General features: G+C 41.1%; 1 protein-coding gene across 5 annotated transcripts in view; it reads right to left on the minus strand.

The window, feature by feature from the left end:
* pcsk5b (proprotein convertase subtilisin/kexin type 5b) overlaps positions 1-22,048 on the minus strand; it is a 66,153-nt gene that overhangs the window by 4,594 nt on the left and 39,511 nt on the right. For 2 of the 5 annotated variants that reach the window (XM_056418108.1, XM_056418107.1), the window contains exons 16-29: positions 20,761-20,954; positions 19,527-19,611; positions 17,536-17,639; positions 17,258-17,396; positions 15,757-15,872; positions 8,588-8,690; positions 8,182-8,318; positions 6,495-6,695; positions 5,379-5,447; positions 1,584-1,644; positions 1,360-1,505; positions 899-1,105; positions 426-509; positions 8-194 (exon numbers count right to left, since the gene is read on the minus strand). In XM_056418108.1, the coding sequence (XP_056274083.1) occupies positions 8-194; positions 426-509; positions 899-1,105; positions 1,360-1,505; positions 1,584-1,644; positions 5,379-5,447; positions 6,495-6,695; positions 8,182-8,318; positions 8,588-8,690; positions 15,757-15,872; positions 17,258-17,396; positions 17,536-17,639; positions 19,527-19,611; positions 20,761-20,954 (1,833 nt within the window). Of the gene's footprint in view, positions 1-7; positions 195-425; positions 510-898; positions 1,106-1,359; positions 1,506-1,583; positions 1,645-5,378; positions 5,448-6,494; positions 6,696-8,181; positions 8,319-8,587; positions 8,691-12,010; positions 15,419-15,756; positions 15,873-17,257; positions 17,397-17,535; positions 17,640-19,526; positions 19,612-20,760; positions 20,955-22,048 lie in introns of those variants that run through there. The other 3 variants (XM_056418110.1, XM_056418109.1, XM_056418111.1) reach the window with 3 other exon arrangements.

Genomic DNA, 22,048 nt, shown 5'->3' on the forward strand with positions numbered 1-22,048 from the left:
GAAGCACCTCTGACAATCCACCACACACACTGCATTGTGGAGGTTGAGCCCACTGCGGCAGCGCTGGCACTGCTGGGCATCTTGACACGTGACACACCCTTTCGAGCAGTCTTCACACCGGCTGGATGCCTGGTTGGCAAAAGTACCAGATGGACAATGGGACAAGCAGGTCTGATGGGCAGTCAAAAATCGACCTGAAGGCAGAAAGACAAATCACACCACTGACGAAAGAAAACGACTGGGCACAAAGATCTTTAGTGGACTAAAGCTTATTTAGATTTGAAAAAATCGCATCTTCCATCATTTATTTAAGAAAAAACATGTACTTGGATGGCAAGTTTGCCTAAAACATCAAAGAAAATGCCACTCAACATTTAGTAGTCAGGAGCTCAATCTAATGTGGCATAGCAGCAGCCAATGCGTACCAGAGGAGCAGCTGTTGCAGTCCGCCATCCCCGCAGCAGAGCAGGTCTTACAGGCGGCGTGGCACAGCTCACAATCACCCTGACCTGACAGGCAGCAGAAGAAAACCAGGACAAAATATTGATATGAATGACATGGAAGAGAGGAGGAAATGAGGGTATGAAAAAAAAATAGAGTAAAGTGTGTGTTGCTGAGTGACTGATGAAAGATTGAAAATACAAATCCCCCCCGCACGGTTTGATGTTTATGTCAGAATCAGAATCATAAACATTTATTAGCTACGTGTGTTAGACACATGAAGAATTTGACTTGGCGGCTGGTGTGTACACATTAGACAGACAAACAAAACAATAACAGTCAACATATAAGATACAAATTAATCAAATTAATCTGTTAATGAGGGTCAGTGGGGGACCCGGGGAAGTTGTACAAAGTAGAGACAGTCATGTTGACAACATGTAGTACTTTTCCATACTGTTTGTGAAGTGTGTCTCAGAGCAGGAAGCAAGCCGTCTGCCCTGTAAACACTCCCCGCTCTTCAGCGTGAATCCGTCCTCGCAGGAGTCACAGTCGTCATATTGCGGCCCTCCACAGGTGCGACACGTGCGGTGACAAAACTCACACTCCCGACTCTCCTCATCCACGAAGAAACCTTCCTGACAGTGATCCACACACTTGTCATCTGGACACACAAATAGACATTTTTACTTTCTCTATATACACACAATACAACTTTTCCTATAATAATTTGTCATCTGACACTTTTTCTAACTCGGATGTTTGTGACGTCAAGAGATGGAGAATTTTACTTTAATGTTTACAGTTCTTTAAAAAATATATATATTTAAACCGAATGCCGATCACAGTTTCTCCAGAAATGTCGCTAGTTGGTATTCACACCACAAACCCACAGTTATAAATGGTTCAAATGTTTACCAAAGATATAAAATCCCTCTTCACACCAGTAGCACTGGGACTGTTCGCAGATTACACATTGTTGTTCTTCACACGGAGCGCACACCATGGTGTCGGTCACACTTTGGGTCCGATCTGGACAGGACTGATGACAGTCTGTGCCTAACCTGGAAGACAGATGGTATCAATAGGAGGACATACCACTACGTGGTGCAGTTCAATGAGACTAAACTGAAGATACTTACTGGTAGTACCCATCTTCACATTTGAGACAAACAGTTCCCTGCTCCTGATCGCCTGAATCCTCTGTGATGAAAAGCAGAAAATTAAACAAATCCCAACCAGATCAGGCATATTGTGATTCCTGGACTTGGTGAAATATCTCCGTTTGCAACCTCAAGGCAAACATTGTTTGCATATTTGATCAGCCTTGTTATCAGTTGTTGCAGCTTCTGTTTAATGTATATATCATGTAGCATCTGACATATCACCATTGACCCTCTCACCATGAAAACATACAGAAAATGAAACATAAAGACAATATCACTGTGATGGTAAGGGTTGTTAAAGAAACATCTGATCTCTACTGCAAGTGCAGTCATGTTTTTCTAAACCCATTTTCCTTTAACACCAGCAGGAGGCACTCTGACAACACACACTAACACGTTGAGAGCTGTAGAATTGAGGGGCACCAATCACAGATCAATCTTCAGCTCAATGTGACGAATGGAAAAATGGCACAACAGAGCCAGAAGTGCCTCCAAATGAAATGTATTATTATTAGTATTATTATTAAATGTAAAAGTTTCTACAGGCATTAAAGTTCATTTATAACGTCTGATCTTCTAGGAGTCAGAAGTCACATGCTGTCTTTGTAGTCTGCACTGAAGGTGTACGTTTGCTGAAAGACACAAACATAATGTGAGTGACAGGTTATGGAACAAACTTTATTTGCTGTTAGTGTATGTTTTTATATTGGAGACCGGGGAACTATAGGCAGGGGATATTAATATGTAATGCAGGTGTGTGAGAGGCTGTTTTTGTACACAAAAAGCAGAGTACATTTTACCTCCAAACTAATTCACTCCTGCTGTCAATCAAAATCATCTATTCGATAACTGAGAAAAAGCCACCTTGCCCTCCAATGATGTCAAAATATCTCCAAGGACAGACGGAGCAAGAAGGGAAGAGGAGAAGAAAATGATCAGACAGGAAGCAGAGAGACACAGAGTAAAAGAGAGATAGGAGGATATATATTTTTTAAACCCCTTCTGCAGACTTTCCCCAGGGACATTCATCCATTCCAGAAAAGCCTCCATCGACTCCCAGACCTCATTCCTCTCACTCTTCTTCCAGCACCCCCAACTCAACACTGCACTGGTTTGCACTTCAATGTGGTCGACAAGCCACTACCTGTGAAACCTATTACTCATACAGAGAAAGACTTTGACAAAGGAAAGGTGGGAGGGACAGATGAGTTTGAAATCATGCCTTCAGGCTGTGTCTCTGTGTAAAGAAAGAAAATAGCTCCTGCATAAATATGAACCGTGAAAGCCAGGGGAGGGGAGATTTTAACAGAATTTAAACTGGCATACACATCCCAAGTATGCACATGTGGAATGTGCAAGCGCTCATACACACGCATTTACAGTCTACATGTACTCACAAGCTTCATATTACATTCACACGGACAAACAATCACACATCAATGTGATTTGTCTCAGTGATGAGAGATGATACAGTCAGGACTGAGGATGGACAAACTCAGGTTTAACATCACCTCAAAGTATTACTGCAGTTTGAGAAAGTGACATGTGTTCATGAATTGTTTGAGAAGCGGATTGCTGGTCAAGAAAAACTGAATATGTGCGGGTGTAATGACGCAAACCCTTCATAAGGAAGACTCAGATATGAGCTGTACGTATCACACCAGCAAGGATTGGATGGAGGTGCCTCCAGCTCCGCAGTGAAGGAGCAGGATGAATACTTCTTTCCTGAAGCCAGGATGACCAGTAAAGGCCAATCGTAGCACAGTATGTGTCGATAATCATGTCTTGAACACTGATGGTCAAAAAAGGTTTCTAGAAACCCCCATCGATGACATTTAAAAAAGTGTATGGAGAAAAGTGAAGTAAGGAATTAAGGGCACAGATACCCAGAGAGGATAAACGGGGGAGTTCAAAGAAAATGTGAACACAGAAGAGCACACTGACGGATTAGAAATGTGTCATCAGCAATGCTCCCTAACGGAGGAAGTCATGGAGCCATGTGCCAAGAAGGGCTAAGATAATGAGGGCTTTTTATCCCGGGGATTTCTACTGAGGGTTTTGCCAGTCTGAGGGTACTTTTATCATTGGGCTAAGTTATACAGAGCCTTGCAAAGTCAAGTACATTTTATTAATATAGCCCAATATCCCAAATTTGCCTCTAGGGGCTTTACAATCTGTGCAGCGCATTACATCCACTGCCCTTGAACCCTTGATCAGATAAGGAAAAGAAAACTTGGATTTAAAAGATGAATGATCCGATTATATTATATTATGTTGACCCAAAATTGAACCAAAACCTTAACCTCAAGTGCAACTGTTTGGCCTCAGGATGCATGTTGAATTATTTTTGTTTTGTTTCCTTTTTGGAGCAATGCTTGCATAAACATGCCTGAAAAGATAATAACATTTTGGGCTGAACGTTATTTTAATACAAAGTATTATATCAATTTAATACAAGAATTGATTGAAGATTCACCAAGAAGCCCCGAAAAAAGTAGAGGGCATCCAAAACTACCAAACATGTCTGACTGTAAATGTCAAAAACGTATCAAAAGCCTAGAAAAGCTAAATAAGGATAAAGTATAAGCTTACAGAGACATATATAAATTGCCAGATACTACACGCTCTGTTTCATCTTCACTTTCGCCTGTCGCCTCGTGTCACACGGCCAATCGGCTCAAATATCTAATCTGCTGACTGGCTTGTTCAGCTGGCAGAAATGTGATTACTAAGAGCAAGTGGGTGGGAGGGAGGCTGTGGTGGGGTGAGAGTGGAGACAGATATTCCTCCGAGAATGCATAATGATATAATAACACCCGTCTCCCCCTCAGACTAGTTCAGCACAGCAGCTTTCTATGGTATGTTATAAGCATGATAAGAGAAGTGTCACCTTTATGTGGCTTGTCCTGACATGGTGAGGAGTAAGGGGATTTTATCCTGAGACTCATACTGTATGGTTTATTTAAGGAAAAAACAAATCAGTCAAAACACCGTTCAGAAAAAGAGCCCATAGCGTTTTTGCGTTGCTGTACACAAAGGTATGCTGATTGTTTTATATTAACAAACATCATGGAGGGTATCGGCAATGGAAATACAAATAATTACCGGAGGCATTACGCCTGGAGCGGAAAATATGTTAGCCCTTTGCGGGATAGAGGGCGGAAATTACATTTCAGGTAATGTTCCTTGCGGAGAAAATAAACATCAGTCTTGCAAAAAGGGAAACGATAACAGATCTTATGCATCTGTGGCATCTTCTCCGGGTGTCTGATAATTAAGGAAATCTACAGCTAGTTAAGATGTTTGTCCAAATGACTTCCCTAATGAATGAGGCTTATTGGAATATATACAATCTTCATTTCAGCAATTTCTGCAGTAAAATAGAGCTTACTGTAAATAGTGAGGTGCATCAACCATCTGTGGCAGCATCGTAGGTAAATGCCAGCACCCCCACCTCCCGACTGCACGGTCAACACACTTAGTCCAGTACTACTTGATTAAGAGTTATGTTACCAGTTTTTCATGTCACTGTATCTCACCCCTGGGGACTGAAATGATGTCTCCAATTCTGAAAACAGTTGAATGCGAGCGCTCCAGGTTTTTCCATCTCCAGCGACTTTGACTATAAGCTATTGCGGGGTGCCATACACCTGCTGCTGCTATAACTTGATTATATTTATATTTTATTTATATTTCTACGCTTTGATCAATGTAGGTGAAAGACGTAGGAGGAGAGAAAGTGAGTCGTGAGAGAAAATGTGGTGCACTTACTGCGTTCACATTGCTTGCAGCCCTCGTCACAGGGGACACAGTCCTCTTTCTCAGCATCTGCAACTTTACCTGATAAAAAAACAGCAGATATGAAAATACATACAGCAACAAAGACGATGTTGGAATAACAGGTCTTAAAAAGTATTGAGTTTATTATGTTAATTGCTCAACCCTGGATGTTTAAAATAAGGTTTTTATAATTGAGAAAAATAAGCTTTATTTTAAGCTTTTAAGCCGGCATATTTCTTTGTTGTCACACACTTTTTTTTAATCTATGTAACATCACTCAACGTGGTGTCATTGCTCTGCCTGGGATACCAAACAAGGACGAGAGTGCTGCCAAACTCAAAGCTATACGTTTCACCTACCCCAGAGATCAAGCGGCCTGTGGGGCGTGTTTAGACCTGCTCTAAGATATAAGAACTCATCCTCCCTCTCACATATTATATCCTCACTTAAAAACTTCCATCGTTACCCTTCACCTACGTCTTACATTCAAGTTGCAACTTCCCACCTCCACTTATTTTCCTTCTCTGAAATTTCTCAAAAAGCGTCTCAGTCCAAGCACATCAGCTCTTTCTCAATCCTCCTTTGGTTGGCATTCACATTTGAGTTTCACAATCTGCCTGAGGACACTAAATACATTCAGCAAATGTTCTTTAGTTAAGCATGAAGTAGAAGCAAGAACACATTTTGGGCATTTTTATTAGTTTCTCTAAGAATTTTTTTGTTTACCTAAAACACCTGAATCACCTCATGGACACGTTTTATTTCATTTTCTAATATATTGGCCTAGTATCAACGTGTGTCTCTTATTTATTATTCTTTGGTCAATTCATGCATATTATACAATATAGGAGACATGGGGGTTTGCATATGTTGTATTTCAGCTTTAATACTTTATCTAAACTGAGGTCACTGTGCTACAGGTCCCTGAGGTGATGTCTGCCACATTAAGCCAAGCTCTGACAGTGGTGCTGAGCAACAGCTATTGTAACATTTTAACCATGCTTATTGTTTGCGATACATCATTACTTAAAGTAGTGGACTTTATCATAGCGACTATAGTAAATAAGGAGGCTGTATGTCTTTTGAGGCTCTACCAGCATCTTTCACCTGCACTGCACTCCAACGGGACGCACTGGCCATTTCTGAGCTTGTGCCCTGGGCTGCAGTGGCGGCAGAAGTCTGCTGAGGAACAGATGAGGCAGTCTGCGGCACAGGGCTCACACCGTCTGCTGGAGGAGTGGAACAACCCCTCTGGACACACGTCCCGACACTGAGTCTGAAAGAGGTACCTGGCCACGTCGAACTTATCTAAATGGAGAAAGACAAGAGAATTCAATATGTACAGGAAATGTTGTGAGGGACAAAACAGAGATGCAGATGTATTCGAGACAGCGTCATACACATGAACACAAACACAGAAACAGTCTTTAACTCATCATATCGACATTGAATGATTCCATAAAATCTAAATAAATGTCTGTATAATTCTGTAATACAGTCTGTATTTTCAGGCATGTCTTTGCTTTTGTGTGTCTGTGTTTTAAAAAGGACACTTTGGATTAATCTGATAACCGATCTCTTTTCTTGTCTTCCCCTCTTCATTGTTCTTTTTACGCTCCTTTTTGTAGCACTTTTATTCTTTCCCCACTCTAGAGACAGCAGGGGTGGAAGAATCCCAGCTATCATCAACGACCAGTAGCAGTAATTGACTGCTCAATATCTACCAGTATGCACGTGTGTGTGTGCGCGTGTGTGTGTGCGTGTGCGTGTGTATGCGTGCCGAGATAAGAGAGGTTGTTTTGACAGAAATGACACGGGGAGAGACAGGCGGAGGGTTCCTTCATGTTATTATTGTTATGTCTCAGTGAGCCTCAGACAGACCTGCAATTAAATGGAACCACATTTGCAAACAGTCTGACAAACTCTCCGGCTAATTGAGTGTGTGTGCACACGTGAGGGTGAGAGAGAGTGTGTGAAGGGGAAATCTGGTGTTAATCTTCTCCATGGCTGTCTGCTATCTTAAAGTGGGTGTGTGCGTAACATAATCTCTCCAGTGTAAATACATTAATTCCGACAGCCATAATAACGTCTGTGACACTGTGATAAACACAGTCATTACTACAACCTTCAAGATGATATGTCTTCAGCTGTGAGCCTCTAATGGCGTCCGGTTTTATCATACCAATTGTTTTCTCACTGATGAATCCGTGTGTTTTTTTTGTATTAGCTTCATGAGATCCTAACAATTCAATAAGTAAGAAAAATGACTCAATAACCATAGATACAGCTTGTCCTTTAACTGAGCTCAAACCGGAGAGATTTGCAGTGAGGATACAAACAAATGACTGATTTCCCCTTTTAGCACATCAGCAAGCCTCGGATGAATTTTTTGCTTTAATTTGATTAATTTACCTTTAGAGGACTGCTAGTGGAGTCTGGCACAAATGAGCCTTGGCTTGATCCATGTGATGTCACAAAAAAGCACGATTTCACTTACATGGCAGTCAGAGCTAGATCGAAGGGTTTTTAAATTAACACCAGAGCACCCTTGCACAATGCTCCCTGTGTCACTTCAAAGACTAAAGAGCGTGTGTGTTGGGATGACGGGAGAAAGAAAGGAATGATTTCAATATGTAAGATTGTTTATTTACAACCGGTCCTGTAAGTCAAAGTCATTGACTCATTATATATAATGTAATAATAAATTATAATATATAATAAAAATAATAAATATATTACTGTTCGTGTCATTATCGAACAAGTGGTGTTCATATCTTGATCTAGGTGAGTGTACCTGTGTCACAGCTGGTGCAGTTGTCAGGTCCCCCATCAGTACACTCGTGGCAGGTGTGGTGACAGCGATGGCATTGCCTCTCCATGGCGTAGCGCCCGGTCTGGCAGCGGATGACACAGCTTCCATCATCAATGAACCTGCAGGTGGCAATGTGGTTCACAAAGAACATGCTCAATAAGCCTCAGCCAACATTTGCACTGTAAATATAGATTTCATTTAAAATAAGAAGCAGTGCAAAGTGACCAAAAGCTAAATAAAGTATGATAGGTCACTCATTTTAGAATAGACATGAAATAAATGGCAGTGATAAGAGTTCTTGTGATAAGCTGCTTTCTATTTGTTCAAAAGGTTGTTTGAACTATCTAGAAGTGTGACTTCACTATGAGTAAAGGTCCGTGGTTCTGACCGTGTGGGAGGGCAGCTGGTGCAGTCCTCTCTCTCTGGACCACTGCACTGTAGACAGGTAGTATCACACAGGTGGCACTTTTCATGACGACTCATATACTCTCCTACAGACAGATAATGATAGTGAATCACACATTTAATCACAGGTGCTTTATTTCTATGTGCTTACCTGATTGTGTATGCTCACTTTTTTTCTTTTTACTTGACTCGTCTCCTAGTTGCACCAATTATATCCAACCGTTAGTTGTTGTTGTTTTCATTTCCTTGAAGGTCCAGCTCATTATACTCTGGATCCTGACATATCCCGCACAATAATAGTCTCATCCCGTTTTGTTATCTTCTGTATATGTGCAAGAACGTTTCGCGGGTTTGAAAATCTCTTTGAAAACGGCAAGTTTGAAAATGTCAGTCAGGCATACTTATTAATTGCTGAGTGCTTTTAAACGAGACGGAGATATGATTTGGACCTGAAATTGTTTTCTTGACCCCATATGAGCTTGAAGACAAGGTGAAGATTACCAAAATAACTCTAGATGCAAACAAACACATATTACGACTGATTTGAATCGCAAAAATGAAGTTACAAAACCTCTACTCTACAGATAACAGAAACATGTAGCCATATATATGTATATACTGGATGTTTATATCAGATGTAAACTGACGGGGACATTTTTGTTGTGGAATTCATAATTTAGCCTCACAGCAAAAAGTTCCCACATGAGTTCAAACCCTTTGTGTGTGGAGTTTATGTTCTCTCCATGTGTGTGCTGGGTCCTGCTGAAATCAAATGACATGCAGTTCAGGTGAAACGAAGTTATATAACCTCTCGGGGCTTTCCTCAGACCTCAGCTTAAGATTTTAAAAAGCCATTTCGTAAGCAAAACCATAGTTGACCTTTATAAGTGACCACACAACAGCTACATGAGCAGCATATTGGCTCAGCTGCTTGAAGACACAACAGAAGCATCAACCCTATAAAACCACGTTCTGTTATATCGACTTGTCGCTGACTTGTTTTCCACTCAAGAATAAAGTGGCTACATCCTCCACTGTTGAAAATGATGAACGCGTGTGTAGGTTTTGTGAGGTCGGAAGGTTTTTGTTTCAAAATGAATTCCAGGCTGGAAATTGAGTTTTGGGTGCCAGAAATCTCAACACCTGGCAAAGCAATTGTTGAGTCACTGACATTGCTCGAGAGCATTCTCATTCCACAGTATTATTCCACATATTATTATTAATTAATAATTATTAGATGTGTAACATCATAAACTAACCATGTTTACCAAATAATCATTACTTACGCTGCATAAATACGTAAACTTTGCTCACTTTCACCCTGGACACACACAATATGTGTCTGAGCTATTGTGTCCAGAGTGGTAAAAAGATTGAGAGTTCCAAAAAACCATCGACCGTCAGGCTCACACTAAGCAACATTGAAAAGGGCCAAAACAAAAGAGGCATAAACATTGTCTACTATCCCGCCTTTGTATTAGACAAAGGTGACAGACACAGGCTCAGGCATAAGGATGGCGCTGTGTGGTTTTTGTGTGTTTGAGCATCCTTCAAGGAAGCGGCGTGATTGTCTGAGCTCTCTGTGAAAAGATCAATTGTTTCTTTCAAAACAAAAGAGCTTCTTTGTGTACAAATACAACAGGCGGTGGCTTCCCATTCAGTCAAGCTCTGCTGAAAACATTCAAGCTGCCCCCAAACACACACACACACACACACACACACACACACACACACACACACACACACACACACACACACACACACACACACACACACACACACACACACACACACACACACACACACACACACACACACACACACACACACACACACACACACACACACACACGAGAGGAGAAGAAAGCGAGGCTGTCACTCAGGGGAGTAAAACTTTTCCTCTTATAGACTTAGCTGACCTTGTGAGGGCATGACAGTCTATACTCTGTCAGGAGAGAGAGAGAGCGAGCGAGAGAGCGAGCGAGAGAGAGAGCGAGCGAGAGAGCGAGAGAGAGAGCTCTGTTGCCAGAAATCACACTGACATCCACCACACCTAGTGCTGAATAACAAGTCCCTGGCTCTTCCACCTCCCGATACCTGCACTTGGTCCAAGAAAGCAGGGGAAGTTATATATTCACTACATGCTGCAAGTAGTCAAGAGAATATAAACCACATTTTGTATCTAATATCGGGTATACATTAACACAGCTAAGTGTTTCCTCTACTTGACCTGCAGGGAAATGTGACCTCAGTATTTCAACCAGCCGATGCCTTGTTCAAGGGCAGTGTCAGGATCACGACCAAACAGTGTCTTTTGGAGTGGGAAGTACCTTAAGACAAAAAGCCCACACTGATCACCACTGAGCCACAGTGCCGCTTGCCCATGAGTAACAGCTGAATAGACTAACATTTCACATGCCCCCCCACGGGGTTTAAGGGCAAGCTGATGCCCAAAATTGGCGGGATAATGTTAACTATGGTTACAACCAGTATTGCAGAGAGCTACGGTCATGACAAGGGGTGCACTTAACAGAAACGACTGTTTGGAATTTGGCGAGGATCAAAATGAGCATTTGTGCAGGATGAAGATTTTAATTAATGAGCACGACTGAAGAAACCCATGCGAGACCAGAAGGGTTTTTCCTCACACAAACTATCACGCAGAGTTTGTGTATCAATAACACTGGTCACAGTCAGCATTGGCACACACAGTTGAGTCACTTACACTTAGTCCGGGTGCAAGAAATACGACAGTGTAACATCAATGAGCTCTAGACCAGAATGATCCCAACAGAATAAACTCAAATGTTTGGGCACCCACACCCCTTTGCTGCATCTTGTCCCACTGAGACTACCATCATCCCTACATACTGTGTCTAATGGGTTCAAATGCAACTACTCGTCATAAGTATAGTTGGATCGGATTCTTTGGGAGTATATCTTTACTTATTTGAATTATAGCCACGGGGTTGTTTATAACTATGGCTAACATATGAATTGCTGCTGTATGGCAAGGAAATAAAAACAGTAACTCAAAATGAAGTTCTACATTAAGGCTTTGGAGTATAGAGCAGCAAAAGCTTCCATCGCTGACCTGCTTTTAACTTCCAGCTGATGTCAGTGCACGTCTGCCTTTAAGTGCCCTGCTTGAGGCAGGTGGAACTTTGTTTTAATCAATCTGATCGAGCGCTGAAAACCTGAAAGTGTCTGAAAGCAGTGATCTGAATTTCAATGATGTTATATATCTTTCAATACTGTTTCACAATGAAATGTAAAGAAATAATAGTGAGAGGAAACCTAGTGTTTTGGAAAGGAAGTGAGAAACCGATGAATGGATATGCAAATAGATGAAATATTACTGATTAATACAAATAATCCATGAAACTGAAAACAAAACAAAAACATGAACATATTAAACATTTTAATAAGAACACTTAAGTAAAAAAGATTTTCAAAACTAGGACTTTGAGTAACATTAATAATGCATCGTCACAGATATGTCACAGGTAAACAATAAAAACAGCTTTTATACGAGGGGTGTGTATGTGTGTGTATCTACCACCACACAAACTAAAGTCAATTCAAGTCATCTTAAACAATGACCAAGAATAAGTTTTTGTTAACCAAAACAGGGGAGTCATCAATCTTTATTACAAATCATCAGGACCCATAACCAGTTGACAGTACAACAATTCATCTAATACTGTAAATGCTCATGGTGCAGGTGCGAAAACCCACACAAGTAGAATAAGAATCTTAAACATTAGATTTGCGGTTCTTTATCAGAAACCAGCAACACCAGAATATTCTTCTAGTTCCATCAGGTAAGGTTCACAGACAGACAGACGGGAGGGGAAACCAGACATCTGAAGCCAACAGCTTAAAGTTCAGTTGATTTAACATTTCAGACGCATGGATGTGAAGTGACGCTGTCAGATCAAACAGATGTAATGTGAATAAAAACAATGTATTGACTTGTTTGTTTTCTGATTGTTCTTGGGTTGAATGAACGTGACGTTCTATTTCTAAATGCATTTCAATATCTACATTTTGAATCACATCTCTTTTCTGAAATAAAGCGAAACTGTTAGAGCTCTGAACGTCAGTTTGCTGTCCGTCTGTCTGTCGGAAACCTTCCCCGCTTACATGAGGACGACCGACCATTGACCTTCTGGGTTGAATGTGTAGAGCAATACTTCAGTCGATATGCATTGCCATCAATAATGGAATAGATAATGGAATAGATAATGGAATGACGAAAACTTTATTTTAGAACAGTAAGATGTAGGGATGCACCGATACAGATCAAATAAAACTATTGGGCAAAATTCCCTTGATCGGGGTTACACATGGCATGTGGAAACCAACAAACACATTGAAGAACTGAAGTTCCCTGTGACAAATATGAGTTATATTTATATTATTTGATCTAGTGACAACAAATTGAATTGTTTTGTCACAGTAATGGATGGAATCAATAAATCAGTTTTGGGCAAATGTTTAGAATTCAGAATGTGCATCATGAGGGGAAAATGGGCCTTGGTGCATCCCTAATACCACAAATTCATTGTACCTCCCTGCAGCATTTGCTTCCCTGCAGAAAGCTCCGGAAGGAATGACTATCGACTCGTCTTCTCGTACCTCTGGAATGAATCAATGCTGTCTGGGCTTACATTAAGAATTAATGTCAGTCTCCTACGCACACCAATAAAGCCAAACGCACATACTATTCAGGAGGGCAGGTTTATGTTTTTAAATAAATGAAATTAGGTGATTTTGGTTAGTAATGTGCATCAGTTTCGGGATACGGTGACACTGGAGTGTCTAACTTTAAGTGGTGGCTGCTGTATGTGTCCAAGGTAATGTTTATTAGTCTATCTGTTTGGTACATATGTTTCTCTGTGTGTGTGTGTGTGTGTGTGTGTGTACAAAACTGTGTGTGTGAATTTGTCTTCCCTCCCCTGCACAGCCAGTCCGCCCAGACAGACATTATATTCACATCACTGAGTGAGCTTCTTTTTATTTTCTTTGACGTATATTTACAGGCAGAGAAACCGGGGCCTTTCCTACTGTATATTCACTTTCCATCTGTTTATCGTTAACACTGGAAAGAGAGGAGGAAGAGGAGCCAAAACAAAAATGCACACAGACGTATTCAGAGATTCACAGGCTGATTGGCTCCTGTTTTAAACTATGCTTCCTACACTGGCAAAAAAAAAGAAGGTTTAATTATTTTGGCATCGATGCTTTGGTCACAAAATACCGACACTTTTATTCTTTTGTTTGCTTGCACTTTTGTTTTCATTTGCTTGTTTGTTCTTGAAATAAGTCCCAGTCATTTTACACTCTGACCACATGTGTGTGTCCCAAGTACAGAAAAAAAGGTAGGTTTGTTGTAGTCCTGTCATCGCACCTCCGATGCAGTCCCTTTAAGAGGCACAGATTCTCTTATAAATTATGTGACTGTGAATGAGTGGGCGGGGGAGGGAGGGGGATTGAGAAGGAGGGGTGCCCCCACATCCCCCCCCCCCGCACTCCCGTTACGCCCATCGAGTACGTCCCGTCAACCCTTTTGCGAGCACGTTCTGCAGCAGAGTTGCTGCAGCACTTTCCTCTGGCAAAGATTGTTCTTTTTAACGAGCACGCAGAAACTGCCTTCCGCCCAAGATTCTTCATTTGCTTTCCACAGACCAAGAAGAAGAGAAATAAGGGGAGTTTGGAAGGAGTGGAGGGGGGAAACATGCACACACGCACACACAAACAAACACGCACACACACACACGCACCCACACAGTGATTGAATGGCAGGTAGAGCAATGTGATTGGTCAGGAGAGGGTTCAGGTGACAGGAAGAGTTTTTTGATCCAATCACAGGTGATGTTCATCAAGGTGGGAAATGATTGTTGTCCAGGGGAGAGATTGGATCCACGTCAGGAGACAGGGAAATAAAATAAAGAGAGAGAGGGAAAACAAACGTCACACAATTAGCAATTTGAAGATTTTTGAAATTGACAACTTGGTGTTTAAAAAATAAATAAAGTGAACCACCAGTCTGCAAGAGTTGTAAGCCAATTGTTTTATTTATTAACAGCTTTGAAACGTACTCGCTACTTCTGAGCTTTGGTTTAGGAAGGTTTGAAACAGACTGAGTGTGCACTTTAAGTAAAGTACTCATCAAGAGAAAGGTCTGACAGTAAACACATTATCCTCAGAGCTTTATCTCAAAGGGTGGAAGACTTTTTGGCCTTGGGGTCATTTTAACTAGAAGATCATGGCTCAACCAGACACACACAGCTGTCGAAGCCTCATAATCAGACCATCACCTCAGCCAGTTAGTGAGAAACGGGAATATTTACACTACAAGAGTCAGAAGCCAAAAGAGAAGAACATAAAGGAAAGACGAGAATATGAAGCACAGTAATGAAATAAAGAAAAGGCAAAAAGAGAGCAAGCAAAAACCATAAAGTGAGTGTAGATGAGCAGATTATATGGTATGTCGATGGTTCAAGAAACCTTTCAGACCATTTTTTCAGTCACAAAGGACAGAAAAACCAACCAAGAACTGTGAGTTTACATAAGCAAAACAAGAATGAGTGAGTTTGTATTCCCAGAGAGATTTTAAATTAGTAATATGTAAAACATGAATGAGACCGTTAGATAAAGCACAGAAAGCAACAGCAAGGACAGACTGCCCTGCTGCTTCCAGGCAGTTTGATTCAAGAAGTTAGTACGAAGCAAAACAATTATAAAAGGCCATTAGTAAACCCTCAGCATTTACTTAATAGAGTTACCTTCTGCAATCATTTTTCATACCCTGTGGGATATAACAATTTAATTTATCTGGAAATGAAAAATAGTCTCAAGGAGAGTTGAGATGCTAATTGCACCTGTGAGGCCTTTGGCACTTTGACTGGCTGAGATTGTTTAGACCATAATATGTGTACTTATGCAATTACTTTGCACTATAACATATTGTCTCTGCTGTGAATCTGTCCAACTCAATGCTCTTGCTGGTTTAAGCCGTTGCAGAGATTTCCCCCTGGACCATACTAATACGCATTATGACTAAATTCTGCATATGGGTGGCAATGCAGGAAGTATGAGATAAACAGATTGAGGTCATCTTGTAGATGAGAACGCTGTCAAACTCACCATCTTTGCAGATAGTGCTGACCACACAGGCTCCTGTCTCCAGATTGTAACCACTGACACAGCTGCTGCAGTTCCTTTCACCGGGCCCCAAGCACTCATAGCAGCTATGGTCACACCTGTTGATGGGTGTATAAAGATTTAGATACCAGTCTATGCAGCACTTTACAGGCTCATATATCATATAGTGATTTTTTCAAAGTCATGTCTTTTTCATTTACATTTCCTGCTCTTAGTATACACTCAAACCACAAAACATTTTGCTGCCATATTAGACGTGCTCGAATAACATTCAGTCAAATCTGATACTGTGAAAATATCAACTGCAAGAGAGAAAATCATTTGTGTCAGTAGACATTAAAACATGTATGATATTACGTCATGGTGTGCATCATACACTGCAAATGTGTAAACACAACCAGGGACAAACGAGTGGAACTATCAAATAAACCCACATGAATGGGTCTGTTTGTATGTATGGAATTATACTTATGTAATCAACATCTACACAAGACGTAATACTATCTGCCTGAACAAATCTATACTTTTCATACATTTATAAGCTGCCATTCATTGCTTTGGCCCTTTCAGTGTGTGTGTTGGTGAGCAGTGTTTGCAAAGAATTGGACGGTTTAAAGTGAACAGAAACTGGATAGAAAAATAGACAATAATAATAATCTTTTGGGAGCAAAACAGTTCTCACATTTAATTTGAAAACGGGACATTTTGATTGGACTTAGGAAATCAAGGAAGGTAAAAAGTCAAGGTGGGAGAAAGACATATCCGGGAGGCAAGCTAACCTCAAGGAACGATAAAAAATCAAACTAAATGTCTGACTCTATGGAGGAGTTTAACTGTGGGTCTGATGGGAGGAAAAGAAGTCCTCAAACAGTCATCACATATGGCAATAAGAGTCTGTTTACTTGTTCTTCCCTCCCTCTCCTTCTTATCCAGGTTATCATTGGTAAAGAGTAAGAAAACAGGACTGTGGGAAGATTGCACACATCTTTGAGATGACTGCAACACAGGGCAGTTCAGCAAGGCTGTTTAAAATGTATCAAATCATAGAAGTTACAACAGTGAAACTGTCCAGCTGCATTGTTGGCGGGTTGCTGTTGAAGTGTTGCTCAACTTCTTGACGCAGTTATGCTGCTGAATAGCACTGGGAACTGGCTAAGAGCATTTTTTGGGTGAAACCAAAGCATATGGTTGGTTGATTTACTTTTTTAAATAGTGTCTGATGAAATTAATCGGACCAGTTTCTGTTCAAGTGCAACATGTATTTCAGATTTCTGATTGCGTACCTTCACCTCGGTCAGTTATTGATTAAACATTTTAATACATGTGTTCAAATATGTTCCTGTGCTCGAATTTTTTTGGAAATGTGCACTTCCCTCGCTAAAGCTCAAGATTTATTTGTTGTTGTTGTTTTTTAAAATCTTTGTAGACTGGAGATCCACAAGTTCACTGTGGTGAAGAGGTGTTGGCAGGTGTGCTGACTCACTTCTGACAGGACCTCTGCACCTGCCCGTTGTCTGAGGTCTGCTCTGACAGGTAGTAGCCCGTGCTGCATGTCAACACACACCGCCATTCCTCAAGAAAGTAGCCATCTGCACACTTTGTGCAAGCCTCTATACCTGTGCCTGAAATACACACACATTTCAGGGATACGGTGAGGACATTATAGAGCAAATGTTCGTCTTACAATTTTTGCTGATTAAAGTGAAGTACATGCTGCCACACATAATAAAAGTACTTATAATCAATCGTATGACTTCCTACCTGCGCAGGTGGCACAAGCCCGATGACAGGGCTCACAATTTCTTCTGTGGCCATTGTAATAAGTCCCAGGGTCACAGGTCATCTGACACTTGTTTCCTTGAAGACTAGAAAGTGAAACAGAAGAAAAACCACACACACACTTGTGCCTTTAGAGTAAATACCAGGAAAATAATAACAGACATAAAATCTCTTCCGGTGGTAGCTCAAGTGAGTTTCAGAAAAGTAAAATGTGTGAAAGCACTCGCATGTCCAAACCGTGTCCTGAACATTTGTTAAAGTTTTGCTGTTAAAAGTCGCCTGCTATAGAGCAATTTTCTTTAAAAGTTTCTTACTGGGCAAATATTTAGGAAGAATGAGAAGCAAAACAACTGAAACCCCGGTGATATCATGTGCGTGTGCACATTAGCTGCTAGTCCAGTTCAGTTTTTCACGGATGAACAGGAATACATCATATTCTATTTGGTATTTTGAAGAACTATTAAACCAGAGATTTGGACATATGCCAGATACAGGGGTATTAGTAAATTATGAAGTAGGTTTGCCGGTTATAAAGTCAGTTCTGTGAAGTCACAGTGAGGACAGGTTGGTGAGCTCGCTGCAGTGAACTTAAAAACAGCTGGTCTGTGTTAACGTTTCCCAGAAACAATCTCGTCTGGTCCTCTCTTCCTCCTCGTCTCCTAACCGACCATGAATGGGAGACTGTTGGAGTGTGCATGTGTGAACATGTGTCTTACTGTGGTCTCGCTGGCATTCAGAGGAAATTATGGCTTACTAGTGTCCCCACCTGCACCTCTGGCTATGCTGAACACTTAAAGCTGGGTTCAAGACCGCAATATGTTTTAGGTGCTTCACAAGTGTTTCCTTCATGACCGATCAGGAATTCCAGCAGTTTTAAATGCCCAATCCTGTGTCAGGTCAAGTGTAGCCAGGGTTGTTTGAAGATGTGGAAGTGGCCAAAAAATGAACTGCAACATGTCTGCATGGATAACAACATTTCTAAGATCAGAGGATCTTCAAAGTGAGGACCACAAGCCAAAATGGACAACAGCTCCACTTCTTGTGGCTCTCCGCATTACATGAGTGTCTGTGGGCTTTAATAATTCTGAGTCACAGGATGAAATTCAGTTTGGGTCCCAACAGGCAAACAGTTGGGAAGCCCTGGTTTCATTGGTTAATGCTGTGAAGTCAAACCACAGCGAAACACAATGTGCTGGTCTACATTAGCTACACTGTACGGTCATGCTGCAGAGTTGGAGTCGATGAACACAAAAGGATTTCATCCTGAAAGCACAAAACTGACGTTAAAGCCAAATTAATGCAAAAATCCCAAACCTGAGATATGTGTACTAGTACAATTGAGGACTTAGTGTAATGGTAGATCTTCATATGGACAAGCTGTGATTAATATAAGCAGGTCTCATAGCAGCAGGAACACAATTATATTGAAGGTTAAAGGCTTTTCCAAGCCCAGAGCCCCATAGTCACCATGTTAGTAATATTGTTTTAGATCATTTCCGAAAAAGGTGCTTGAGTGATTCATTTGGTGAGTTGCATCTGAGACCACAGTGTTCATACATTTGGGGAACAGTGAGACCAGCTGTGGCTCAAGGGGGTCGATGCCCAGCTCCTGGGACCAGACACTGAATCCCAAGTTGCTACCTATTGTTCGGTCAGCACCTTGCACGGAAAATAGTGTTTTGTATAAAAGTATAATTGTATAATGTGTAATTGTTTGAAGGTAGGCCGAAAAGCCAGCTGTCAAAGTCAGTGGTGAAGCAAATCCTCCAATCCGTTTCTGCGGCAGTTTAGAGGAAATGCAATTATTGTTAAGCACTTCTAACGCTATCATTAGTATCAAAACACTGCACGTTATAAAGATGTATAATCACATAGTCTGCAGCATCAGACAAAGCAAGACATATCTTTGTGTCAAATGACCAATGCTTTAAACTCCAATTAACACAATGAATACCGCATGACTCCCAGCTTACCTCATCCCAGGTTTACACTCGGTGCAGACGTTGGAGGTGGTGCACTTCTTACAGTTCTCTGGACATCTCCGGCAAATGTTGGAATCTGAAAGACAAAAGGTGAGCCAGTCACACAGCGGCTAAGAGGAACAAGAAGTCTGCATTTAAAATTAAGAGAGCTGAGGAGGAAGAAGACACTATTGAAGAGGAAGACAATGGGTGAAGTTAACGAGGAAGACCAGTGAGAACAGGATAGAGAATAAGTGGAAGAAGGGGAAGATGAACAAAACAGGAGGGCAGATTGGGTGGGGGCCGAAAATGTTAAAAGGCTAAAGCTGCTGGGATGAAAAAGCAGATTGTAGAGTTGAGAGGATAGGAATGTAGATGAATATTTGAAAAGGCAGACTAAAGGCAATGACACACTTCATCACAATGTACATGTGCAATTCTGACTCTTAATGAAAACTAGTGTTTCTACATTTACGATAAACGTCGCGTCTGTACGCAGCCATTATGGTTTTCTTTGGGCAGTCACATGGTCAGAGGTGAGGAGACTGAGAGGAAGTGAGGATTGTTGGTGAGATTTGCAGGAATCTGAAAATTCTTTCAGGGGGGAGGAGGTATGTCGACAGGTCTCACACAAGACTGTTACTTTGTCTTTCAAGAGTTATGGAGGTCAAAATGAGGGTTGAAATGATCGAGTTTAGCAATTGGTCAATCGAAAATGAATAAACTATGTTGATGATTAATTATTTGTTATTTAAGAAATACTAAACATGTGGGAGTTCTAGCTTCACAATTGTGAAAATGTTCTGCCTTTGATCTGACTTTTATTGGATGTTAGACAGTGTCACTTACACAAAATAAGCTAATGTGAAGACACCACTTTTGGCTTAATATATATTTTTAACATTGTATTCACTAATTAATAAAGCTTTTAATCCAGAAATTAAAAACAACTTAATTCAATTGATGACACTCATAACATAAATCGCGTGGCTTGCTACACTTTGTCTATAATTACCCTGGCAACTAAAAAAAGAAAACTGTTCAAATTTGAAATGTTAAACTATAAAAAAACAGTTGCAAAAGAAAAAAACTATGTTGAAGTCAGATGCAAATCCCAAAGGTGGGACCAAGGAACGATTGAAGAGTTCTGCGACAGGTTCTGACTGCAGGGTGTGTGATCACGTGTGCACTCATTAGTTCAGAGTTTTTACATTTCAGAGTCAGTTTGGCCACCGATGAAACGTACCATGGTCGAGGTAGAAGCCGTCGCCGCAGTTGGCGCCACACGTGTTGGAGCCCTCGTTGAGGTGGAAACCAGTCCTGCATGTGGTGCACTGGTCGCTACGGCTACCAACGCAGGTCTCGCACAACGAGGAGCACTTCTTGCAGCGCTTCCTGTCATCACGGAAAAAGCCACTGGGGCACTCCGACACACACATCCTGGAGAGAAGGGATTCAAGGGAGATAAAGGAGGAAGGCAGGGTGAAAGAGAGCGTCACAAAAGAGGAACAAAAAAAAGGAACGATTTATCTTTCTTACATATTTAGGTTGCAGTTCATGCCGACTGTACAGTGAGTTAAGTTAAAGAGTCCAAATTGACCTCATTGTTCCATGATTAACAACCTTCATCACACAGCATCAGTATAATGTTAACAAGCTCGAAATGTAAAACATATGTCTGGCAGAAAACATGCCTTTTATGTACGGAGTACTATAGGAAATATATATATCATGTGCAATTATAAATATATACCTGGTAAAAATATAGTTTTAAAAGAGTATATGGCAGAATATTTCTTCGTAAACTTCTTTGAAAAACTGAAGTAGAGGGACCAAGTGTGTGCTTGCGGGTGCTATATGGTGAACAGGTGTAACATCTGCTGAATAACTTCACAGACCTCCGTCACCCCCTCATTTCACCCCGGAGCTCCCTTCCTAAGGTGAAAAATATCTCCAAAATCCTCAAGTGTACAAAATACACACACGCACACACACACACACACACACGTGCACGCACTCCTTGAGCCTTCATCACACACTCCGAAGTTTTCTGCCAAGAAACACACATTGCGCGTGTGAACCACAAAATCCACAAGTGCACGTACATTTCCATGTGTTTGTTCTCCCGCTTCAATGATTATTTAACCAATAAAGATTGGAGAAACACTTCAATCGACCGTCTCCACCAAGGACACCACTAAATGAGAGAAGCACTTTAAACTGCATTTTCCTGACCATAATGTCAGATGTGAGTGAGTCCTTACATCTGTATAGTCGGGTGAAAATATGGTAAAAGAAATATAAAAGAAAATGTCCCATCAGTTGGGACTATGTTCCAGTCCCCAAATGCATCGCTGAGATCTGAGGACGTCACAACATTTGCTTTAACAGGGCAAGAAACAAGAGTTGTCAGACGACCACAATCGCTGGTTATCTTTCATGCCGATAAGAAACTGATGTATTGAAAAAAGTAATCTAATTGACAAATGCATGGAACCGATTCATACTCGTATGCACACCCTCCCACATTACAG

The sequence above is a fragment of the Pseudoliparis swirei genome, chromosome 7 (genome assembly GCF_029220125.1).
Source record: "Pseudoliparis swirei isolate HS2019 ecotype Mariana Trench chromosome 7, NWPU_hadal_v1, whole genome shotgun sequence".
NCBI classification, from domain to species: domain Eukaryota; kingdom Metazoa; phylum Chordata; class Actinopteri; order Perciformes; family Liparidae; genus Pseudoliparis; species Pseudoliparis swirei.